The sequence below is a fragment of the Artemia franciscana genome, chromosome 12 (genome assembly GCF_032884065.1).
Source record: "Artemia franciscana chromosome 12, ASM3288406v1, whole genome shotgun sequence".
In the NCBI taxonomy this organism is placed as follows: domain Eukaryota; kingdom Metazoa; phylum Arthropoda; class Branchiopoda; order Anostraca; family Artemiidae; genus Artemia; species Artemia franciscana.
Window position 1 is genome coordinate 36,152,681 of NC_088874.1, and position 27,050 is coordinate 36,179,730.

Consider the following 27,050-nt stretch of genomic DNA (forward strand, 5'->3'; position numbering starts at 1 on the left):
TAGGCTATAAAATCTTCTAAAACTTCCTCCATCATGGCTTCCCCTGACTTTGACCTGGCCAAGCATGGTAACTTGATATGCCTTTTTGTGAAAGTATAACTGTCGATAGAAGCCTGTCGACAGTTCTGCTGACTTCTGCAGAGTATACCCGGCAACGTAAAATGTTAGAATGCTTCAAATACCTCAAAATCTCACTATCAGCCAAGTGTCTCGTTGACCATACCTACACACAGAGCACAGAACTCAATATTTATTCTCTTATAATTCAACTCCTAGTATAAAAAGATTTACTGCAAGAAATGTGAGCAGATTCAAGTTATATAAGGACAAACCAACTCAGTAGCTCTGTCCATCTCACAGAGTGAGTCAAAGGAAAAGGGCTGAATAGTCTCGACTAATAAGCTCGCGACTGCTGAAAAAGAAGAGGACGAGAAAAAATTCTGTAATTACACCAGCAACAAAATAAACGCTGCATTAAATATTGAATCCCATGAATTGATGCTTGGGTATGCTTGCATTTATCTTTCAAGTTTGGAGCTGTGGGTTCGGGGTGTAAAGTGTTCATGAATATTGTTGCTGGGCTTGTGGGCACCCATAAGCTCAATTTTTTTTTTTTTGGGGGGGGGGCATTACATGGACTAATCAGTACTTCCAATGCTTTATAATAGAAATCTCAGAACAAATCAAAAACATAAGGCAGCATCATTCAGCCAGGGGGGCTGGAGCCTCCTCTGCTCCTTCCTATGGGCACCCATGGCTGGGCTTTAAATTATTGCTAGTCTGTATGTGCTGGTAATTTTTAGTTTTTGAACTCTTGTTAAATGTCATTAATTTCAGCATAAATCTGAGTTTAAAACATAACTTAGCTACAATGAGAGTGAATATACTATGCTACTTGATGCCTTTTTTAGGTCTGATATTTTGCAATTCAATAATTGCTTCTAGGTCAAAATCCATTTTGAGACCTTAAAGGGCATTCAACAGCCCATAGTCACCAAAAGTGATGAAGTATTCTAGGCTACTAAAAAAAACCTGGTAAAATTCTAGTTAATTAACTTCTTGCTACCTCAGAAAGGGTTTAGTTTAGGAAAATGAAACACTCAGGGATGAATATACAGGCTAAAGTATGTCCCAAAAGATATTTTAATGTACCCATCTCCACTATTCCCTCTAGAGGGCCCTAAAATTTGCCTACATGACAGGTCTATACCTATTGAAATTTTGACAAAACATTTTACCTGAATTTTCAGTTACTGGTTACTTTTTCTCTGTCTTTAGTTCTGAAAATGCGATTCCTGTTATTTGAGTAGAATTTTGAGCCATATCAATGTTTTTTTTTTCAAAATTTAGGAAATGTATTTGCATATCTTTAAAACCTTATAAAATGGAATTGAGCAAAGTTATGAAGCTGAAAACAATTTTGTTGTACTTCAATTAATTAGAAGATCTATTTTGCAAGGTTTCACTTTTATAACACACATGTTTTTAAAGGTCATCAAGGGTTAGGGCCCAATAAGGGAGAAGGAGTAGAGGTAGTTGTTTCAAAATACCTTTCCAGGACATATTTTATCCTGTAGATTCATCTCTGAAAGTTTGATATTCCTAATCTAAACCCTTTCTGAGATAGCAAGAAGTCAATTAACTAGAATTTTACCAAAAATCTGGCCAAGCAGAGAATAATATCATTAATGGTTTGATTATTTGAAAATGATTAAGAAATGGTAGTTTAATCATTATTGATATAATTATACTATACCTATTTTTGGCTATCAAGGAAAGGGGCTAGGTCAAGAATATGAAACTTTCAGGGCTAAAGTATATATGTCTTGGGAAGATATTTTAAAGTAGGCTACTTACCTCTACTCCTTCTCCCTCTAGGATCCCTGAAATTTGCCTACATGACAGTTGTCTATATCTATTGAGATTTTGACAAAACAAGATATTACCTTAATTCTTAGTTATCAGTTTGTTTTTCTCTGGCTTTAACTCTGAAAATACAACTCCTGTTATTTGAGTAGAATTCTTACAAAACTTAAGAAATGTATCTGCATAGCCTCTCTTCAAAACCTTATAAATTGGGATTAAGCAAAGTTGTGAAGCTCAAAAAAAATTTTGTTCTACTTCATTGAAGTAGAAGATTTGTTTTGCAAGGTTTCACTTTTATAACACATAGATTTTTGAAGGTCATCAAAGTTCAGAGCCCTATTGAGGAAGAAGGGATAGAGGTAGGTAGGCTGGTAAAATTATTGCAGTTCATACAACTGGCTTACCAATAAAGTGAACATATCACTTGATGCCTTTTTCTGTGCTCTTGCAAATATAATAATTACTTCTACCAAAACTCAAATTTAAGCACTTTTTAACCTAAACTAACCTTATTATAGATAATTTTAGCACTGCTAAAATGTAGTATTATTTTGTTAAAAACAGCACAGAGAAAACTTAGTATTATTTTGTCAAAAATGATGGATAACTTGTACTTTAGTTGAAAATTCATCTTTTTAAGAGCTTAAAAAGTGCTTAACTTTGAATTTGTAGCAGAAGCAATTATTATATTCAAAAAGAACATAAAAAAAATTCATCAAGTGGTATGTTTGCTTTATTGGTATGTCAGTTATATGAAATGTCATAATTTTTTATTATGACATTTTATTAAAGCCTTTCCGAGATATTCAAAATTAGGCTAAAGTAGAACTTTCTCTTATTTATTTTCTTATTCTTAATAGTGTAAAACCTGGCCATGCTTTGTGTAAGTTTGATCAACCACTCTCTTAGAGAGCTTTTATCTCATAGAATCAGTATAAAAAAGGTTGTTTATATTAAAAAATTAAGAAAGAAAAACAAATAGAGAATTAAACTAAAATCATGTTAAGAAAAAAGGATTTTTAGAAAACCTAAGGAAAACTTTTATCCTTTGCTAAGTTTTTTGTATAGCTATAGGGTAAAGTTTCCAATTGGGAAAAGGTTTTTTACAAAACAGTTTTTGTAAAATACATTTTTTCTACTCCAGAAGACTTAATTTAAAGACTTTGGCTTGAAATGGGTTTTAGTATATATGTAAAACATGTATAGATATAACTTGTTTGATTAGTAGTTTGAAATTATATCAGAAAAGGGCACAAAACTTAGAAATCTTAAATCAGAATTTTTACCTATAAATTTGACAGAACAAAAAATTTACCTGTATTTGACATAAGTTGGAACCCAATTTGACATGTGTTGAAATACTTTGGGAATAGTTGTGAGTGGATCCTGGTCCATTCAATGTGCCTATTCTTTTTACTTTATTTCTTTGTTTCTCTTGAACCTTTTTAAATGTATAAAACACTATTCAGATAATGGAAGCAAAAAATTACCTCAAGCACAGGGATGAAATTAGATAATCATATGAAATGTATATCATGTGACCTAGGCCTCTATAATATAATGTGCGATATAGGTTGCTGTATAAATGCTTTCTGGGATGGCCCTTTTCCTCTAAGCTGTAATTGTCCTGCAAAGTTGTCTTTGTTGTTCTCAGTGAAAGTGCTGTCAATATTTAGTCATTTCAAATTTAATATACCATTTTAATCACCTTTAAAAATTTGTAGTTTTGACTATCATTTGTCATAAAAGTCGAGAATTTGTAAAACATTTATGTCCTACTTAAGATTGTTAGAAGTTTGTGACACCAGGGAGTTCAACATGTTTCATTAGCATTTTGGGTGGGATAGTGTCTAAGGAAGCAAAAGTGGATTTCAAGAATTTTAAGAAGTTTATTTTAATAATATTTGACTTGGTAGAATTTACTTTTAGATGTGAATTCTTAGTTTTATCCAGTCCCAAAAATTTTAGAGAGGTATATGGACTATCATTCTTTCACCTCTGCGACTCCTTTATCAGAAAAAACTAGCTACTGGAACCACTATTCTCCTCCAATCAGCAAACAATGAGTGGACAGTATTATATAAAATAATACAATATTAATGTTTGTGGGAAGTGCAGGAACCTGAACTACCTGTCCCCAACAGTTTAAGGCCATTAGACAGGCTGGTACCAATATGGCTCATCCTACTCACTCCTGCTCTCTTTTGAGCCCTCAAAATCTATTAGTCAATCATTTCCTTTACAATGGACTTCTTCATGCATTATTAATCACTAAATTGTCTTCTTTAATATTTCTCTTCTTTAAGATATCAGTAGATACCTTAAATATCTTATAATCAATATGCCATGACAGGTTAGAATTCAGGATAGCTGCATAAGAATTTGGAATAAGAAATGCTTTAGAGAGATAGTCTCCTAACTCAGAACCTTGCAATCAAATTATACATGCTGAATTGTTTCATCTGTTGAGAAGCAGACTTGGCATAAAGGGGAATGATCTAGCTTCCAATTAAATAACAAGCTATTTAGAAGAAGAGCACCTGATTTCAGCCAGTAATATAGCACAGTATTTAGTCTAGTATGAAATTGAATAAAAAGAAACTAGTTTTTTTTAACTGAAAGTAAGGAGCAACATTAAAACTTAAAACGAACAGAAATTACTCCATGTATGAAAGGGGCTGTTCTTTCTCAACGTCCCGCTCTATACGCTAAAGTTTGACTCTTTCTCTCAATTCTATTTTATTAAACAGTAAAAAACTTTAGCATAAAGAGCAGGACATTGAGAAGGGAACAGTCCCTTTCATACACAGATTAATTTCTGTTTGTTTTAAGTTTTAATGTCACTCCTTAGTTTCAGTTAAAAAAACTAGTTTTTTTTTTATTTAATTTCTGAACGTTTTTGAATTAATGCATGTTTGATTTTGGCTCTCTGCACATAAATTATTAAAATTAAATTTGCATATTAATTTTTTTTTTGGCTAAATGGCTTTCTCTTAGTTTTGATCAGATGATTTTGAGAAATAAGGGGTGGGGAAGGAGGCCTAGTTGCCCTTAAATTTTCCAGTTACTTAAAAAGGCAGCTAGAACTTTTAATTTTTAACAAACGTTTTTATTAGTAAAAATATATATGTAACTTAAGAATTAACTTACATAACAAACTTCTATATTCTTATATTTTTATTTATGTATATGAGGGGGTTTGTCCCAATTCTTTAAGAATGACCCCTGAATCAGAAAGGCCATAGAATAAATAGTTGAAATTACTAAAGATACTTTACCATAAAGAGTAGGGTATGTAGGAGGAGAATAGCCCGTCATATGTGTAATAATTTCTTTTAGTTTTAAGCTTTAATGCTACTCCTTACTTTCAATTGAAACAAAACATTTTCATGTTTATTTTTTCATTGTTTTTTTTTATAGTAATGCTAGAAAATCCTGCGCCATTTTCACTGAATTTCTCTTCCCCTGTGCCATATTCCTCCAAGTAAAGATCCTCCCACATACCCCCTCCCACAAACCCCCCCCAAACCAAAAACATCCCCCCTGAAAACATCTGTACACTCCCCAATAACCATTACTGTATGTAAACAATGGTCAAAGTTTGTAACTGTGGGACTGTGGGGGAGTAAGTCATCCCCAAGGCTGTTATTGTGGTTTTTGACTATGCTGAACAAAATGGCTATCTCAAAATTTTGATCCGTTGACTTTGGGTAAAAAATGAACATGGGAGGGGGCCTATGTGCCCTCCATTTTTTGGTCACTTAAAAAGGGCACTAGAACTTTTCATTTCCATTAGGATGAACCCTCTTGTAACATTCTAGGACCACTTGATCAATACAATGATCCCTGGAAAAAACAACAAATAAACACACACCCGTTATCTGTCTTCTGGCAAAAAATACGAAATTCCACATTTTTGTAGAAAGGAGCTTGGAATTTATGCAACAGGGTTCTCTGATATGCTGAATGCAATGGTGTGATTTTCGTTAAGATTCTATGACTTTTAGGGGGTGTTTCTCCCTATTTTCCAAAATAAGGCAAATTTTCTCAGGCTCGTAACTTTTGATGACAAAGACGAACTTTGATGATACTTATATTTTTAAATTCAGCATAAAAATCCAATTCTTTATCCAAAATTCAATTAATCTTTTAGTATCAAAATTCTGTTTTTTAGAGTTTCGTTTACTATTGAGCTGGGTTTGTTACCATGAACTGTTTGACAGGGATACAACTATTTTACTATGATTAGCATTGGATGTTTGCCTGATAATACCTCATGCATTGAGGTCAGAGGAAGGACTAGGGATTAACATGGAAGCCTTTAGAAATAAATCTGATTGCCAATAGTCTTAAGATTTAGAAGCTGTTTTCCAATTTTATGTAAGTCCTTGCCATTGGCAATTCTAATTACATTTTGGAGCAATAGTAATGCTGATTTGGAGTCAGAGAGACAGAGTATATTTTCAGATTCTATTTGATAATTTTTAAGTACATACAGGGCCAGGCAAGTGGCACATAATTCAGCAGACAAAGTAGAAGATCCTGATGGGAGAGGAGAATAGATGTCCAAGTTCAGGGATAGGATAGATGCTCTTGACAGCTCTCTCACTCTGGACTTACTATCAAATATATTCCGTAAAATATAAGAACTGAAATTTAACCACCCAAAAAGGTCTGCCTTAGCCCTAGTCTGAATCCTTAAAATATTATTAGAAACTTAGATTCTGAATATCATTTTTCAGTTATTCTTTGTGACCTACTTGATTAGTTTAACAAGTAATTCAAAACTCAAAACTGGTTGTCTGCAAAGGGTTGCGTTAGCAAACTTGCCAGCTTGTTACAAGGGTTGAAGGCTCTAAATTGTGTGTAATTGTATGCATATGATAGATAATGTATAACCTATGTTAGCTACTAAAATAAATCATGGGTTCGACATCCTATCCTATTGTGATATGGCGACGAAACAGCAAAGGATACTCTGCTACATATATATAGGCAGCTTACTTATTGTTGCTGATGCTGTAAGAAGATTTTTGACAGCTTGCCCCAGGCAAGTGGAACTTCAATCATAGTTTTATAGCTAGATCATATAATTTGTTTATCTTGTCGGATTTTGTTTGTATCTCTCCATTCTAGTATCATTTCGTAAATTCAGAGACGACATTATGTACCATTTATTTATAATGTGTATGAGTATATATTTTTCTATGATGAGGGTACACCTTTGAGATCTGCTCAGCCAAAATAGTCTAGATCACATAATTAGGAATCGGTTTTTTATTAATTGATATTAGTTCTACTTGACAACCTGGTGGACTCTTTTCCGACAGAGGGGATATGCATAAGGAGAGTATTAATATCAATTTGGGGCCTCCAGTTGAAATTGATTCCATGATGAATGGGCATTGGGACAGGCTGACATACCCATTAAAGGTATGTGCATATAAAGCATACTTAGTTCCACAAGCCTTGATTTGTGAGAAATATTTAATCCTTAGACTAGATGCTCTTTCACTTAGGGACACAAATCCAGACAATATTTTTTAACTTAGGCAGAGGAGTATACTTATGCACACCCAAAGCTATTTGAATACCAGAATTTTTTAAAGTTTCAAGGATTTTAAATGAAGATGTGGGATGAGCTGAGAAAAATTGAATCTCATATTCTAGGTTTGACCAAATGTATAATTTGAAGAAATCCAATATAAGTTTAGGATGACATCCTCACTTACTTCCAGCAAGTCTCTTTAGAATACAAAGCCTCTGAATAATCAAAGAGCTTTATCCAAAACATGGGTAAGATTTTGATGGGGTTGTTTTGATAGTTCTATGATGTCCTTCAAGGATCAGCAGGTCATCTACATATTAACACCTTTTGAGGGAATCTTACCAATTTCATTAATCAATGCTACATATAAGAGTGGTCCTACTAAGATTCTTTGAGGAATTCCATGCTAATTAGGGATGGGTTGAGAGAAAATATTTAGTATTTTACAGCTTGGGATCTATTTGAAAGAAAACAAATATAAAATATATAAAGAGAGGGTCTACTTCTAATTTATTCAGTGATAAATGAATTGGGATGTTGTCATCAACCAAGCAAATTCTTAAGAAAATGAATATAGTATGAGGCCAAGCAGCAGTTCCTTGGATGAAGGAACAATCTAGCATCAAATCATTAAAACTGATTAAAAAAATTAAGTTTTTTTGATGTGAAATATTACTACAGATGATGATCATCAAAATCTCTAGGTGTGAGAAAGTACCTGTAAATTTGACAACTATGTTTTTGTGAGAGGACCCTTGGATTTCGACACCAATTGCTTCTCATGTGTTTTACATGTTCAGTGAAATTTTGAGTCACCTATATTTTGACAGGGCCTGTTGCTGTCTGTTGAAAATTTCTATAAGGTTACTACAAGATATTCTCAAAAGAAATAAATCTCATAATAGAAGACAATTTCTAGATTTGAATTTGGCTGAAGGAACATTTTTAGTTGGTCTGGTATTCCCCTACATCAGACAAGAATTTTTGACACTTGGAACATAGTTTTGTCATTATAACATTAGCTGCCATTTTAGCTTAATTTTGTCCAGAAAAAGCCAATGTGGCTACGTTTTAGGGAAGATCTGATGTATCTTGATGCATTTGGGTTGATCCCAACTTAAAAAAAAAAAAATAATGACAGTTTGAATATTACATAGCTAAACATTGTCAGGAGCTCATTTAGTGTCAAAAACAGGAGACTAATTTAATTGAATATTCTTTTCTTATCTGAGTGTATTGGATATAATGTCCAAATTTAACAATGACTTCAAGTGATGGTGTTCTGAGTCATGACTAAGCAGAGTTATTTTGTTTTGAAGGGACATTTTGACAGTGGTTCCAAAATTGTAAAGTCATATCATTGGAGCCTTTACCCTAACTTCATGGTGCCCTGCCATTTGGAAGGAGCATAGTCCTTTGCAAACAAGTGGTCCAGCAAAAACATATCTTTTTTCAACAATAATGACATCCTCTTTCCCCTGCCAGTTTTAACTGAAGTGAAACATGTGAATCACATGTTCCCAATATTTGAACCTTACTATCTCCTTTTCTTGTATGTCTTTTGCTGGTACAGTGAAGAAATCTTTCTCATAGAGCATTGCATAGAAGTCAGATAGTTCGATTGGGAGAATTAAGTCTTTCTTAAAAGCAGAATTGTCATCATTTTTATGTTCACTTTTCTGGCCTTCATCCCAGCTAAGTTAACTAGAATTATCACAAGGGTTTTTCTGGCAAGTTATCTGATGTGTTGTCAGATGAGCAGTTTAGATTTAGGGATTGTTGTAAAAAAAATTTCTAGCTCTCTCTCCTTTATTTGGCTTCATTTTAGCCTTGTCCCTGAATCTTCAAGATGTTTATCTTCTGCAGTGCTTGATTCAGCTTGTGATTTTACAAGAGCCTTGTTAACATTTATTTGTTTACATGATATTTAGTATCAACAATGACAAACTTTTTTTTTTCAAAGAAAGTTATGACATAATCCCCAACTACCTCACATGTTTCATCATCTGATTGCCTATTGGGATTTTTTTATACAATGCTTTTAGTCAAACCATGCTTAAAACCAATTTTAATGGTTGATATTGTCATTCTTTGCCAGTTCATCCCAGAGGAGCTTCAACAGTTGAGGTCTTGAGAAAGACTTCTTTTTGACTGGATTTTTGGCAGGGTTTTGCATATTGTTTTTTTTTGTGCTCTTTTTGGGATCTGTCAAACCATGCTTAAAACCAATTTTAATGGTTGATATTGTCATTCTTTGCCAGTTCATCCCAGAGGAGCTTCAACAGTTGAGGTCTTGAGAAAGACCTCTTTTTGACTGGATTTTTGGCAGGGTTTTGCATATTGTTTTTTTTTGTGCTCTTTTTGGGATCTGTCAAACCTTGCTTAAAACCAATTTTAATGGTTGATATTGTCATTCTTTGCCAGTTCATCCCAGAGGAGCTTCAACAGTTGAGGTCTTGAGAAAGACCTCTTTTTGACTGGATTTTTGGCAGGGTTTTGCATATTGTTTTTTTTTTTTGTGCTCTTTTTGGGATCTGTCAAACCATGCTTAAAACCAATTTTAATGGTTGATATTGTCATTCTTTGCCAGTTCATCCCAGAGGAGCTTCAACAGTTGGGGTCTTGAGAAAGACCTCTTTTTGACTGGATTTTTGGCAGGGTTTTGCATATTGTTTTTTTTTTTGTGCTCTTTTTGGGATCTGTCAAACCATGCTTAAAACCAATTTTAATGGTTGATATTGTCATTCTTTGCCAGTTCATCCCAGAGGAGCTTCAACAGTTGAGGTCTTGAGAAAGACCTCTTTTTGACTGGATTTTTGGCAGGGTTTTGCATATTGTTTTTTTTTTTTGTGCTCTTTTTGGGATCTGTCAAACCATGCTTAAAACCAATTTTAATGGTTGATATTGTCATTCTTTGCCAGTTCATCCCAGAGGAGCTTCAACAGTTGAGGTCTTGAGAAAGACCTCTTTTTGACTGGATTTTTGGCAGGGTTTTGCATATTGTTTTTTTTTGTGCTCTTTTTGGGATCTGTCAAACCATGCTTAAAACCAATTTTAATGGTTGATATTGTCATTCTTTGCCAGTTCATCCCAGAGGAGCTTCAACAGTTGAGGTCTTGAGAAAGACCTCTTTTTGACTGGATTTTTGGCAGGGTTTTGCATATTGTTTTTTTTTTTGTGCTCTTTTTGGGATCTGTCAAACCATGCTTAAAACCAATTTTAATGGTTGATATTGTCATTCTTTGCCAGTTCAGCCCAGAGGAGCTTCAACAGTTGAGGTCTTGAGAAAGACCTCTTTTTGACTGGATTTTTGGCAGGGTTTTGCATATTGTTTTTTTTTGTGCTCTTTTTGGGATCTGTTAAGTCAGCCCAAAGAATGCTACTTCAAGGTATTTCAACAATTGGGGACAATTATCTTCTTTGCAGACCTTTATCTTGCAAAAAGTTAGTAGATCAAATTAAAGAATTTGAAGCTACCCATTTGAACTAGATACTGGATAATTTTACTGATACTAAAGTAAGAAAAATCAAATTTTAAATCTGATCTTTTCTATTAATATGAATACAAAATGTTGTTAATAAATAAAAAAATTGTTAAAATTTGGCCTGAAAATTATAGGGAGGCAAGGGGTAGGGGTGCTAGTCAAGAATTTGTCCCCAATGCAAGAAAGGCCAAAACCACCCCTGCTGAATCAAAATTGCAGCTGAGAAGTTTGACAATGGTAACTTTGAACACACGTTGGGAACCTTGAACATGCACCAACATGCATTCAAAGTAACCCCATGTTTTTTCTTAAAATTCAAGGGAACTTTGAACAGTTCTTCTCATCTCAAACCATCATAAATAGTAAATCAATGATAACTTTGTCTTAAATATTACACGTTAATCCATTAGTTTACCCATTTAAAATTTCCTTGCACATCTCTTAAAAATATTTATGTCAATTTTTACAAAATATACACAAAAGACAAAGTTATTACTGACTCATCTGTATTAGAAAGCAACAATGTGTGCTGTAAACTGAAGAAAAAAAAATTGCATATCAAACTTGATGTTATTCTGACATGAATGACACCTTGTGGATGATATACAGAGATTGAATGTTTGGCCAACATATGCCACAAGAGAGCTACTTTTTTGTTTAAAGTAAAACTATTTGACAGTACCTTCATGGAAGAACTGAATGCATTGCTTAATGCTTTTTTTGCTATTTTCAAATATATATTTGCATCTGGAAAAAATTCTACCTTGAGCCCTAAATTGGACTTAAAGTAGTCCATAGTAACCAGAAGTTAAAAAATAAATTTCTATTAATAGGTCGACCTTCTAGTTAGTGAATAAAAAAATGTTGTATATAGATGATTCAAGAATGGTATTTATCATTCCCATTAATTTTCATAATAAAATGGGTGGTAAATTTGAAGATATATTTTATTACTGAGCTATTAATTAAGTAAACATATCATCCAGTGTCTTTTTTATACTCTTTCCAAATATAATAATTGATTTGATCTACTTTGAAACTCAATTTAAGCCCTTTGAGAACCCCTAAAGAGGATATCTTGGCAAGGATCTAGAATTTGGCTTATCCAGAAGAAGGCATGCTAGAACAAAAAGAGAAAAATATTTAGATTGTTAATTCTATGCTCTGTTTTAGGATTTGGCTTGCATTTTTGATAATTTACCAGCTGCCCATGCTAATGACCTTTTAGAACCCTAGGCTGTGTAAAGAGATTCAGTAAAATATGATTAACCTTTATTTTATAATTTACAGCAAGTACTTATGAATCGTATTTCCTTGTTTTTATCTGGTTTTTATCATTTTCAGATTTGTTTTAATCAGTTTTTATTCATAACCTAAAATTGATGTATGTTATGAAGTGAAAATTCCATTATTTTTTGTTTAATTTCCTTGTACAACCTTGCACAGTCAGTTTCCTTGTAGACCATCAGATGTGATTTCCTATTTTGGAGGATTTTAACTTTTTTGTGCATGGGTGGGATTTGGCTTTTTTCTAATATATTTAACATTCAACAGGTTTCTTTGTAGTAATATTCATAAAGATTAAACTATGCAAGCTCTGGTGTTAGTAGACTGCTGAACAAGTTTTGGAATGAATTTAAGTTTCGAAATAAATCTCATTGCTCATCAGCAAGATCTCAAAAATCCTTTCATCCTATATAAACTCAAAGACAAAGCTAGGGAAATTCACAGCAGATTTGTCCTTGATGTGTGAAGTATTTATAGTCCATAAGGAAGTGGGGCCTGTCCCTTTTCCCTACCGGCACCTATAATAAAATACCAGTTGAAAGCCTGCATGTTTAGAGGCTTAGTCTGGCTTGATTGTAGGGGGCCAACATCTTGCTAAAAGGTTCTAAACAAAACGCATGGCTTCTGTAGGAGCAGCTAAATAAATGAGTCATGGTAATAGGTGAAACATTTTGTAAATATAAGTTCTGCTTACTAGTATGAGATCTGTTTAAAAATTGGTCTTTCCCTTTTAACTTTTTCATTCCAAAGCAGCAAAATAGAGGCACACAGGGCATCAGTGAGTAGCCTCCAATCTTCTCTCATGTGGGCTTCTGAGTGGATGTCCTTCCATTCTGAGATGATACCATTTACAATAAGAAAATTTTTATTGCAGTTGGTCACTATAAAAATGGATTATCAATAAATTCATCTTGAAGTTTGGAATTTCTGTACTTTTTATGCTTTTATCTCCCAACTAAGTTCTAGGTTTTGTGCTCCTTCATATCCTTTTGAAGATTTGTACCATATAATTGTTTACACTATGATTATGACAAATACTGTGCCATATAATTATGGCATATAGTACTTATAATAATTCAATAATAATTTAGATTCTAGAGATCTCTAACCACCTGGAACAGTCAAGAGAGACTGACTGTTTTTTCAACTCAATTGGCGAAGCATGGAAACACCCACGCTGTTTGACATCACTGCTGTTAAGCAAGGTAATTGGTATACTTTAAATTGAAAAATAAATTAAACAAACTATAAGAAATAACTATTTTTAATTAAAAAACCCTTTTTTAAGTAATTTTCCTAACTGAAATTTTGCTATTCAAGTCCTTCATGCAATTTGATAAACTACTTAAAACCTAAAAAAAAGACCTTTCCGCATGCTGACCAATGGTCTGCCTTGTGCAGGTACTGGTCTCCTGATTCACTGCCTTCTGCTGGGAGTGTAATGTGTGGTATTATGAAGTATCAATGCACTGTAGATACTAAAGATACTAATTATAATTTCAATAAAGCATATTCTACATTTTTTTTTTTTAAATTTTCCCCAAGGGGAGGGGTAAACTTACTCCTTTTTAAAAGAATAGCTTGTTTTAGTTTAAAGACATCCCGTACTTTTTTTTAAGAAATACTTCTTTTTTCAGATAAAATAAACAACAGTAACACCCACCTCTTTGCACATGGCTCTGGCTCTTTGGACATGGTTTCTTTAATAATGGATTGGAAATCTTAGGATTTACCAACGTTTTAGCTTTCTTTGGACAGAAACTTGCGCTATGTGGCTTAAAAATGGCAGAAAAACGGCAGAAAGTTGTGGAATTGCCATCTTTTGGCTTAAATTGGGTTCTAAAAATCACCATTTTCATTCAAATCAGCCGGTGAATCAGTCATTTCCAATCCCTGTACTGAGGACTTACTCCCTGATTTTCACAGTCCCATTAGACTCCGACTCCCCCGGTCAGCCTCCTTAGCAATCCTAACTTACTCTCCGATCCATGCTGTTACAGAAAGGTTTCGTAAAAGTTGTATACCTTTTATTCTGGAACACCTTAATAACAATTCGTGATTATGTACTTGCCAAATTCCTTTTTTCCTCTATGGCCGTTTTTATTCTTTTTTGATTTACTGCAATGTTTTTGTAATTTAAGTGTTAAGTTTACTGATTTGTCCTTTATCTTTGATGATTTTGCTTTTTTAATTCCTTTTAATTTTAAGTGTTTGACTTAATGTACTGTTCTGAATTTTTTTTCTTACCTTTTACGGACATATAAAGCGAATTCGGCTCCATAGAGCTTGTGATAGTTTTTGAAAATAAATATGATCATATCTTATCCTAACTGAGAGTCTCTGGAACAGAGTTTTTAACAATGATGATTTCAATTGTCTAGTTCTATTTCTATTTGATATCAATTGATTGTCAGGCTTTTCATAAAACTCTCAAAAATTTGTGAACAACTTGATTGAACAACAATCAAGCTGAAATTTTAGCACTATTAGATGTTTGTCCTAGGAAATAGCCAATGATAACAAGTAACACCTTTGATAAAAAAAAAACAATTGTGCAATGTAGGGCTGAATTCAAAGTTTGAATAATAGTTTTAAGTCTGAATTATAGTTCATTTCAACACACTTGTAAGATTGCAGCAGCCTTTTTGTACTGGAAAAGAAACAGAAAACTGGGTTTTAGGCTCTATTTTATGGTATTATCAGGGTATTATTTGGTATTTATATTTGGTATATTTTGGAATTTTCAGTATTTTTTTGTATATTCAGGGTATATTTGGTATTTATCAGGGGTTTAGGCTCTATTTTGATATTCCTAAGAAATGTTTATACAATATGCAGTAAAATTAGCTTTGAGTGTAAGTAATTTGTTTGTGCTTCAGATTCTTTCAACATTTTAATATTGCCTACTGAGGCTCCTGGGAGAGGGATAAATCAAGACGTAACTGTCTTGGTTAAATAGGCTATTCTAATGCGAGACAGCAATCATATAATTCTCTAGCTAAGATTTAACTCCATCAGTCTCCAAAGGATATTTTCAAATATGGTACGCATGGTTTTTTAGATAAAAAACTGGTGGAGAATTTTAATCTATTACTCGTCATCTTTTGTATATATTTGCAAAGTGGCAAAATGCTGGGAGGATCAATTTACTTGTCCTTATTCATGAACCACCATGTAAAAATGTTTGGAATTTAAATGTTTAATAGCTAACCGACTTGTTTTGTTGTGATCGTTTCATTTGTTGTTTTTATTTGCTCTATTTTTTTGTAGAAACTGACAATATATCCTCAAATGATGGTAAGGACATATTTGGAAATGCATATCCTATGCTATTAATGAAACAAGAAGAAAATCTTTTTGCTGTTTCTCCTGGCATATCTGGAGATTTTAAAAACAATACTGACTATCCTAAACTGGAGTTGAACACTGAAGAGGATGAAGGTATGCTTCAGATATTCTGATCTTCGATATTTTTGGGTGCCAAAAATGAGAAGCTTTATCTTCAACTTAAATTGTGACGGGCAGAAAAGACGGGTATCTATTGCATCTAAGTATATTCGATGTATTTGAAAATAACAAATAATAATCCAAGTTGGTTTTGACTATTAAGACATAAGTTTTGTATCCCAATTAAACTTCTGAATAAAACGACAAACTGAATTTTATTTGGAAATTTTTCTGGCTTTTGGAACTCATTAGAACATTTTAAGATATAACAAATATGGATTTAGCTATACAGAAAGGAAATAATATAATTTTATAGCTAATCAGAGAATAAGCCAAGACTGATGGAAGACGTCTCAGTGAAAGACAAAGCTGGCATATGCCATTTTCAGGATTGTATGAAATGATGTCAGTTTAAAACCTGATGATTTTAAAATCTTCTATATGTTCACTTGATATGTATGCTCTTGAATGGGATCCATTCACCTTTTTGAGTTTGCAAGAATACTTTCACTGATTGTTGGACGATCCTAAATGTTCAGTTCAATTCAGTTTATTTCTGATCCGTCATCAAAACAAAAGAGAGTTTGTAGCCCCAAAAAAAGTAAGACAAAAAAAAAGAGAAAATAAACAATCAACGAAAAGAGAGATTACAATCAACAAGCACAAACATTACTACGTATTATACGAATAGGGGAGACCATTGGTGGTTGAGTTTTCTGGTGGAGGATTTAAATTCTTCTACTCTTTTATCAATAATGTTTGCAAGCAGAATTAATTTAGATTTTTGTCCAAGAATTACTGGTCCAAGGAGGCAGATGCAGCAGATAGTTGGCGAATTTAAAATAGATTTGGTTAATATTCTTTTTATTTGAAGTAGAAAAACATTTCTAAATGGAGGACATAGTAAGAAGATGGGACACATATAGACTGCTTTAAAATTTGGAAAGGCGAAACCAACTAAGATTTGCGATATTAGATGCAAGCGAAGCATATGCAATTTGAATCTTTTTAGCAAGGTTTTGAATTACAAGTTTAATGATTTCTTTAACATATCTTCCAATGGGCATACCAAGATAAATAAGGCTATCAGAAAGCGGAATAAATTTTGTTTTAGAAAGTTCAAGTTGAATGTCAGAGTTACCCTTAAGATTGAAAGCGATTGCTACAGTTTTATCAACAATAAAATTCAGACCGATTTGCTGGTATTGATGCTGGAGATTAGAAAAAGATCTCTTACTTCCCAAAAAGATGCGACTTATATTCAGAATATCATCAGCGTAGATAAATAAAAAAAAAATATCGATTCCACCATAAATACACGTTCACTCGACAGAGCATTGAGCAGCAGAAACTGAGTTATCAAAAAGAGCAGGGGAAGTTAAACCACCCTATCTGACACCCTCAAATATATTGAAAAGATCCGAACCCCTTCTATTTTAGCTTTAAGATGACTATAAATATAACGGAGACAATTAATAACAGAAGAATCAATCTCTCTTTTTATAGCTTCTGACAAAATCTGGGCAAATATGCACGAATCGAAGGCTCTGGCTTTGTCAAGTGTGCAAAGAAGAACGAAATCACCAGATCCTTCCACATTAGCTAGAACATTAAAAAGGCATAAAAAGCATGCTCCCGATTAAATGCGTTCTGGAAATCAAACTGATGCGGAGGAGCACTTACCAACAATTGAGGTATTTAAACTCATGAACGGGTGACCAGATCTTAATGAAATTTAATATTTAGGAGGAACCCATGTCTCAGAGCTCTTATTTCATATCCCGACCAGATCTGTTGACATGGGGGGGGGGAGTTGGAGGGGAAAACTGGAAATCTTGGAAAACGCTTATAAATGTCGTAGATACGTGATTGACGTAACCGGACTGGATCCGCTCTCTTTGGGGAAGTTAGGGGGTGGGGTTCTTTGGTTTGGCGAGTTTGGTGCTTCTGGAAGTGCTAGGCCGATGAAAATTGGTAGGCGTGTCAGGGAGCTGCACAAATTGACTTGATAAAGTCGTTTTCCCCGGTTCAACCATCTTGGGACTGGAGGGAGATGGAAAATTGGAAAAATTGAGGCATTTTTAACTTACGAGTGGGTGATCGGATCTTAATGAATTTTGATATTTAGAAGGACCTCATGACTCAGAGCTCTTATCTAAAATCCCGACCGGTATTAAGCCTCTGATTTTCCTTTTAAAGCAATCTATTGATTCTTAGAATTTTGCCTCAGCTCATACCATATGAGCTCTTGGCTCTTCCGACCTCGTCAGAAGTGTCAAATGAGCTCTTAGCTCTTGTTGTGTTTCTTGGGAGACGGATATCTTCTGCCTTATTTGGAAGATTGTCTACCCTTTCATTTTATGTGGTTTCTCTATAGCTAGGAATATGATTAAATGTAATAGAACATCTGGTTGAAAACAGAAAACTGTTCTTTTGGAGTATACCATCCAGGTCTTGGCTATAGAAAATAAAATGACAAGAGAATTTGACAGGAATAGGATGTTCTTTGAAGCTGTCTCCAGACCAGTTAAAGCATCCATTGTGAGCCGTACTGCAAAAAGTTTAGCAGACAGTACTAATAAGTTAATCAGAAGGGGGCAGAAATATCCAGGTTAAGCTTTGGGATACATGCAGCTACAGCAGCTTTTGAATCTAATAGAACCCTCTGTATCTAGAACCTCTAGATATAGATCTAGATCTAGATATAGAACCTCTATATTCTATGTAATAGAACCCTCTGTATATAGATATAATTGGGGAAATGGATGTGGTCAAAGATTTGCTTAACTTCTTCGACTGAATAGCATGATTTATTTCTTAGCAGCACGGTCGTATGCTATTCCACGTCAGCAATCGCCCATGGTGGAAAATCCACAAAGAGGAAAGTATCCATTAACTGAGAAGACCCCTCTGAAAGCTCCTTTAGATGAAGGTTCCGGGAAGATGCTACAGAAATATAGGCTGTGGTTTATTAAAGATTTTCTGGTATACAAATTGTTGATTAGCAATGCTTGGAGTCTGGTGAATGTGATCTTCTCAAAAGCAGAGCTCTCTCCTGCAGTGAAGTGATTCACAATCGCCCATGGTGGAAAATCCACAAAGAGGAAAGTATCCATTAACTGAGAAGACCCCTCTGAAAGCTCCTTTAGATGAAGGTTCCGGGAAGATGCTACAGAAATATAGGCTGTGGTTTATTAAAGATTTTCTGGTATACAAATTGTTGATTAGCAATGCTTGGAGTCTGGTGAATGTGATCTTCTCAAAAGCAGAGCTCTCTCCTGCAGTGAAGTGATTCCTGACAGGTTTTTCATTTTAGTAATTTTGGCATGCGTATGACATCCCGTTGCAATACGGACTGCAGAGATTTGTAAATATCGTAAAAACTGTTGTAACTACATTACTATATATTATTGTGACTATTAGCGAAAATTGAATGCACTATTCCATTTTTGCTCTTTCATTAACCTTATAAAAATCAATCATTTTTATATGTGATCAACTCATTTAGAATTAGTAAGGCGTTTTAGTAAAACCAGCTTCTAAAAAATTTGTTCCTTTGTTATTTTATGTGATCGTGCCATCTTAGTTTGGAATTAAAAACAATACCCATCTCAACCTCACTGAAGATCCCTTTACTGAACCAACTTCACTGAAGTAGTAGTAGTAGGAGTAGAGGAGCTATTCAAAACAATAATTGGTATATTTTTGTCTAGTCAATAAGATTGTTTTGGTTTTGGAAGTGGAGGTGGAAATAGACAAACCTAATACTTCTGAGAAGCAAGAGATTATATGGACATCTTGCTAAAGATCTTGGACCAATTCAATGACATTTCTGCCTCACTTCTATATTACTAGGTCATCTACATCAAGGCCAAAGGATACATGCTGTGATTGATACTCAGAGATACATAGATTAAACAGATTTGGACTAAGGATGGCTCCCTTGGGTAAGCCTTATCTATTAGGGTGTTCAAGAAAAATCAAGTCTAGTAAAGTCAAATCAATAAAAACCTGTCCTTTTCGTAAATATACCTTCTATAGAATTGAAAATGAAAATTGAAATTGAAAATGAAAATTGAAATTGAAAATGAAATTGAAATTGAAAATGTGTTTGATAAAATCGCACCACTGACATAGTATTATTTAACAATTTTAAATGATTCTGTTAAAAGCCCCTTCGACACCTGTAGGCTTTGATTATATAAGACCGAGATAAAAATATTTTTATTCGGGATTGCCCCAATTGTTGCATATTCCCCAATACATAGTTCATGTATTATAGGCGTTCTAAGTAAGCTATTATTTGAAGGAACTATTATTTGAAGAAACTGTGTTAAGTGATAACAATAGGGGGTTAATATAGTTCATGGACGGTACAACAATACATTTTTGACGGTAAACTTATGTATAGCCATAATTGTCGAATGAAGAAAGAAATAAAGGATTCCAAATGTTATCTGTATAATCTGTCAAAGAGACTTTTATCAATTAATTAGCCTTTTGCTCATTTCACTAACTGAAAATCATGGGTAACAATAAGTAACATGGGTAACAATGAGTAACATGAGTGACATGGGTAATGGGTAACATGGGTATCATGGCATGGAAACAATGGGTAAAAACGAGGTTATTTGGTTTCTCACCGGCATACAAATAACTTGATTGATTCGGGAAAATGTATAGAAAAATCAACGGCAATCAAACTGAATTTGAAGGAAATAAAGAATTATTTTTTAAACGGAAGTAAACGGACAGTAAGATTTTGTTTTCACTTTGGAAAAAAAATCTTGACAACCTAATTGTTAATAGAGGCAATATATGATTAAAGTATTTACCTGACCAAAAGTATACCCAGGATTTTTTGTTTCAAATTTTTTTACAATAAAAGTCAAAAAATGCTTCAAAAATTTGTATATATGAATTTTTGTTACGTTTTTGAGTTATTGATGAATTTTTATTACGTTTTGCAGCGTTGTCTGATAATTATATGAGCAAACAAGGACGTGGATTGCCTAGCATGCCAGGTCTTGCAAGAATATGTCTAAAGAAAGAAATGAATTTGGACTGTCAAAATGAGGTGCCAAGTCATATATATGTATGTGCAGAAAAAGATGTGGCAAAACAAGAGGTTTCTCATACTGGAAAAACACCTTTGAAATGTGATATATGTAAGAAACGTTTTGCTACAAATGCCTGTTTATCTCGTCATCAAAGAACTCATACGGGAGTAAAAATTTTCGAATGTGATATCTGTAAGAAACGTCTTGCTACAAGTAGAGGTTTGTCTGATCACAAAAGAACTCATACTGGAGAAAAACCTTTTGAATGTAATATATGTGACAAAGCATTCTGCCAAAAAGCAACCCTATTTATTCATCAAAGAACACATACTGGAGAAAAACCTTTTGAATGTGATGTATGCGAGAAAACATTCCACAGAAAAGCCAACCTATCTATCCATCAAAGAACTCACACTGGAGAAAAACCTTTCAAGTGTGATGCATGTAAGAAATGTTTTTCTTCAAGTTCAGGTCTGTCTAATCATCAAATAACTCATACGGGAAAAAAGCCTTTTAATTGTGAAATATGTGAGAAACGTTTTACTTCATGTGCCGCTTTATCTTATCATCAGAGAACTCATACTGGAGAAAAACCTTTTGAATGTGAAATATGCAAGAAATGTTTTTCTTCATTAGCCGGTTTATCTTATCATCAAAGAACTCACAGTGGAGAAAAACCTTTCGAGTGTGGTGTATGTGAGAAATGTTTTTCTTCAACTTCAGGTTTATCTAATCATCAAAGAACTCATACGGGAGAAAAACCTTTTAATTGTGATGTATGTAAGAAATGCTTTACTTCGTGTGCCGGTTTATCTCGGCATAAAAAAACTCATACGGGAGAAAGACCGTTCGAATGTGATATATGTAAGAAACGTGTTGCTACAAGTAGAAGTTTATCTGATCATCAAAGAACTCATACTGGGGAAAAACATTTCGAATGTGATATATGTCAGAAACGTCTTGCTACAAGTAGAAGTTTATCTGATCATAAAAAAACTCATACTGGAGAAAAACCTTTTGAATGTAATATATGTGACAAAATGTTCCGCCAAAAAGGCAATTTATCTGTTCATCAAAGAACTCATACGAGATAAAAACCTGTTGAATGTGATATTTGTAAAAAATGTTTTACGAGAAATTCCGGTTTAACTTATCACCAGAGAACTCATACTGGCGAAAAACCTTTTAAATATAATATGCGTGGGAATATATTCCGCCAAACAGCCGACATATTTATTCATCAAAGTAATCATACTGCAGAAAAACCTTTCAAATGCAATTAAATAGTTCATGGCTACAATCTATAATTAAGTAGCAACACAGCTTAATAGTAACCATATCTCTAAACAAAAAATGAATTTCGATATCAGTAGATGTATCAAACCAGTTGGCTTGTTATGGTGATTTCAAATATATAAAATTCATCAAGTTTAATTTTACCTATTAAAAGCTACGCGCCTGAGAAAATTTGGCTAATTTTCAAAAATGGGGTAAAACACCCCCTAAAAGTCAAGATATCTTAATGAAAATTGTATCATCAGATTCAGTGTATCTCAGGACCCTATTATAGAAGTTTCAAGTGCCCATCTGCAAAAATGTGAAGTTCTGTATGTTTTCCCAGAAGAAAGATTACGGATGCGTGTTTTTTTTTTTTCCAGAGGTGGTCGTATCAAACCAATACTACTAGAATATCGGCAAAGGGTTAATCCGAATGGAAATTAAAAGTTCTAGTTCTCCTTCTTATGTGACCAACAAAAATGGAGGACAACTAGACTTCCTCCCATCCCCATTTTTCTTCAAAATCGTCCAATAAGAAATATTGAGATAGCCATTTTGTTCAGCATTGCAGAAAGACCCAGTATTTATGTTTTTGAAGAAAACATGACCCGCCACAGCTCCTGGGGAAATATCTAAGTTATAAAATTTTCCCATTGTTTACGTATTGTATTTGTTTTAGGAAGAATGCATACATTTTTTTTGAGGGAGGGGGGCTTTTCAGCTGGGGCAATTTTCACGGTGAGATTTATCCATGGGGAAGGATTACGGGGGGGGGGGAGAAATTTACGTGTGAAATTTTACACTGGGAGAATTTGCCAGAATTTCTATACGAATTTCTTTTTATTATTCTTACTTTCTCTTTGCCGAATCAATTTTACATGTACATATGTTAAGGGGAATTGTCTCGGGGAAAATTTTTATCGAGAGGGAGTTTTCTAGAGTATCTCTCCGCTGAAGGAGGGATTTTTTGCGGAGAAATTCGCCATATGGGAGTTTTCCACAGAATAAATTATCCAGAGAGAATTTTCTGTGGAAGCAAATTTCTATAAGGGGGCGAGGTATTTGCAGGAAAACTTCCACGGAGGAGGGGATTTCAGGAATTATTTTACAAATAATCTTTTCAAATGAAAGCCTTTTTCTAAATGAAAGTGTGCTATGAGAAATTTGTCATCTGAAAGAGTCTGAAAGAAATTTTCTGGGAGAATTTTCAGCTAGAATGGAATTGTCTGGGAGGAATTTCCCTGGTGCGATTTTACGTAGGAACAAATTTCTACGGAGGAATTGTCCATGGGGAGAAAAAATTTTCCATGAAGGAGGAGCCGGATTTCCTCTGCTATTTAAAAAAGATCAGAAATTAAAAAAAGGGTGTTTTCAACTGAACGTAAGGAATAACATCAAAACTTAAAACGAACAGGGGATTGCCCCTTCTCAATACTTCCCTCTTTACGCTAAAGTTTGACTTTTCTACCGGTTCTTTAAGAACAACTCCTGAAACACAAGGGCTGTTTTATTAGAATAATAAGCTTTTTTTCAATGTTCAGAAAATATTTAGCTTAAAGAGTGATATACGGGGAAGGGGACAGCCCCCTCATAGAATGAATAATTTCTGTTCGTTTTAAATTTTAATTTTGCTCGCTACTTTCAGTTGAAGAAACTTTATTCAGTATATGTAAGAAATGACTAATGAAACAAAAAAAAGTTAGTGAAAAAAAAACAAATAGCTGGAAAAACCAATTTAGTGTGAAACAAACCAGAATAAATGAAAGGTCAATCACTAGTTGGATTGTGTAAATATATTTGCTTAGCAATAGATTTAGATAGTGTAGAGACTCGATTTTCATTAAAAATACGAACAGGTGGTTTATCTTTAAACTGAAGAAAATTTTTATTTGAATCTTATGATACTTAGTTATTAACAATTGGGCCTATTTAAGTATCTCCATTTATAGCAAGGTCTCTATTTATATATTTTTCAATTGCCTCTAAATATTTGTGGTAGGCCATTCACATTAGATATTAAATTTGCCTCCTCAAAAAGAACTAAAGGATCTCGATTTTCAAAAATGTGGAGGGCCAAAGCAGAATCAAAACTCATTTTATTTTTATATCTCAGAGATTTATCTGTTGAAAACTTGTATTCATGCAGTCGTTCCTTTTGCTGTTGACGGGTCCTGCCAATGTAAAACTTCCCCACATGAGCATGGGATTATGTATACACCACTGCCCAAGATAGGATCAGTTCCATTATTTACCGAATTGAAAAACGTTAATCTGTAGTTCATTTTTGAAAGAAACAGAAAGATTATGCTTCTTTAAAACCTTTCCAAGTTTGTTGCCAAGTTCTGGGATATATGGTATAGTGGTGACTGTTTTGTTTTCAGTTGCCGGAGTAACTGAAGAAAGGGGATCGGTTCATTATTTTCCTGTTTTATCTTTTTTTAATCTTCCCACTGTGAAATTTACAATAAGTTTAATTGGGTAGTCGTTACAAAATAAAATATCTCTAACATAATTTAATTTAGGTTTAGATGATTGTGTGAACAGATTTTTAGAATCCGTCGACTAAAGATATTACTGCCTCTATTTCTACAGAAGGATGGGGGTTTGACGAAAAATGCAGACCCTACCCTTGTCTGTTTGATTTGTTTTTTCATGTCATGTATAGCCAGTGTGGTCTTTGAATGAATTTATGTAAGAAATGTTTCTCTTATTCATCAAATCCGATTATCAATTATTTCATAGTGAAAAAAAACCTTTCGAATATAATATACGTATGTAAGAATTGTTTTACTTCGAGAACTGGTTTATCTTATCATCTAAGAAAACAAACCATACGGAGGGTAAAATCTTTGTGTACGCCAGTGTGGAAGGGTGTTAAATGTTTTTTGAATTAATTTTATTTATGATTCTTTGTAGACACAATAACGAACGGAGTATAAGAGAAGAAAAGAAAAGACCGGAAAATAACAAATAAAGCAAAATAAAAATTCATAAAGTACGCATACAAGTACAATAATTACACCCTTATACACATTACAAGTACAATAATTACAAAAAGAAAAAACATGCGATACATTTACTATTTTAAAAGGGAACGCCATGGTTGTCCATTGATTCTGTTATTATAACCTTTAACGCTTCTGCCGATGGCAGCATTAGGGTCTATATTACTGTATTTTATGATGGCCCATGGATTTTGTCCAAGGGGGAATACCAAGGAGATATTTAGCATACTAGTAATAAATTCGCCGGAGTTGCTGCAGTTCCATTGCGTAAAAGGTACAAAGGTGCAAGAAAACAAGAATTTGGAAGTGCAAATAAGTTATACAATTTAGCAAGTAGCTGGTGATTAACACGAAGTTCATTGGATACTATGCTACCGTAGGTATTGGACACCCGGCGCTAGAAATGACAGATAAGGAGCCTTCTTGTTGCTTTAAGAGTCACTGATTGGGAGGCCAAGATATTTCCTTTCCGGCTTAGGAGCAGTCGATATTCCATCAAGATCAACATTAAATCCTTCGGAAATTGAGCCTCAGTTGATTCAAATCTGAAAGATTTGAATGTTCTCGACTCAGAATGAAAAATGTTTCTCAAACACCAGTACCGTTCGGCTGGGGTTGAATATATCGTCCGCGTAAGCAATAACAGATACACAGTGGCGTCGTTAGGGGGGGGAAGTTGCCCCCTTCCCAATAATGTGGAGAAAAAATTATTAAGTAACTTTAAAACTGTTGCTTGCTTTCAGTTTCAACTTCGTTCTTTACTTTGAGCAGATAATTGTTTCTTTGATCAATCCATCCAAATCTTTATATAAGAAAAACGCAAGTTTAAAGGGACCATTAGACTTCCTAATATGTTCGACATTACTATAAATACAAATATACCGCCTTCGAAACCTTATAATCAAGTAAATAGGTGAGCCTAGTTAACGCCGAAATTGTGAAAATGTACTATACTTCCTATATAACCATGTTTGCTCAGGTGAAGTTTTTTCCCGTGTTAGTTAAGTGTCTTTTACTTCCTTAAATCTTTCAGTTCAAGATAGGATTTTGGATCCTATCATGTTATATCTGATATCAAGATAAGATGTTATCTCTTATCTTGTTTTTATATATTGGACTCTTTTATATATTTATATTTTTTTTATATATTGGACAATGCAATCATAAGGTGTCATATGAAACCCAAAAAATACACTTTGGGACTTTTTTTTTCATTTTCTAGAAATACAAAATAACAGAAAAGGGTGTTGTCCAGGAAAAAAAACTCGGCGAACAAATTTACCTTTTCCACCCCTGCGGAAGTTATCCTTCATGAAGAGTCCCCCTTGAAATTTTATTTATATTTCAGATAACAACAATTTTTCTAATTTAATCTATTCAAAAAAAATGTGTGAACTATTAACCTATTCATCGAGCATGGTTTGATTAAAAATATTTAGAAAATCTGAACAATTCTTGGCAGTATTGGGATAGAAACCTTACCTTAATTAAAACTTGCCAGGAATGCCAATCGGATGGGAAAAAATGGCACCTAGAGCTTGTAAATTACCTTCCCCTTTGTATCTTTGTTTCAAAAACGGAATCTAGCAAAATTAAAGAGAAGTTTTTTGTGTAAATCACGGTATGGGGGCACACGTTTCCAGAAGGGTGAGGGGCACTGAATATTTTCTTTATTTCTAAAATTCCCTCGACTAAGCGAAGGTCGGTCTCCTAGTGTTGTGCCAAAATCTGACTTGATAAAGTTGCCTTTCCATTCCACCTCTTTGGCGCCATCTACCTTGACAACGCTAACTGTATAGCACTGATGCGAGAAGTCACAGGTGGCGCATCGTCCACCAATGGAAACAATCCGACAAGAAAGAAACGTGGATGCCAGGCATGGAAAAATGAAAGGAGAAGGCGTACGGGGTGTGCTATTTCGGTACTAATGACAAGCCTTGACTATTTTCCTTCACCAAAACAAGTGTTTGAGCGACACCTGGTGAGAATCAAGATATCCAGAACACCTAAAATACCGAGTCTGAAGAGATTTGACGAAACCCCCGTGTGCCCCATCCACGACAGCCTGAACGTC

General features: G+C 34.0%; 1 protein-coding gene across 3 annotated transcripts; it reads left to right on the forward strand.

Moving 5' to 3' along the window:
• The first annotated feature begins 394 nt into the window (after positions 1-394).
• LOC136034054 (gastrula zinc finger protein XlCGF17.1-like) lies at positions 395-24,483 on the forward strand. Of its 3 annotated transcripts, none has more exons than XM_065715153.1 (4): positions 395-506; positions 13,278-13,391; positions 15,457-15,627; positions 20,604-24,483. In XM_065715153.1, exons 2-4 carry the CDS (start codon positions 13,349-13,351, stop codon positions 21,785-21,787), a joined length of 1,398 nt encoding a protein of 465 aa, XP_065571225.1. In that variant the 5' UTR covers positions 395-506; positions 13,278-13,348; the 3' UTR covers positions 21,788-24,483. The 3 variants fall into 3 exon arrangements, with proteins under 3 accessions (XP_065571225.1, XP_065571226.1, XP_065571228.1); XM_065715154.1 differs by lacking the exon at positions 395-506 and adding an exon at positions 6,076-6,246; XM_065715156.1 differs by lacking the exons at positions 395-506; positions 13,278-13,391 and adding an exon at positions 17,140-17,327.
• Positions 24,484-27,050: the final 2,567 nt, after the last annotated feature.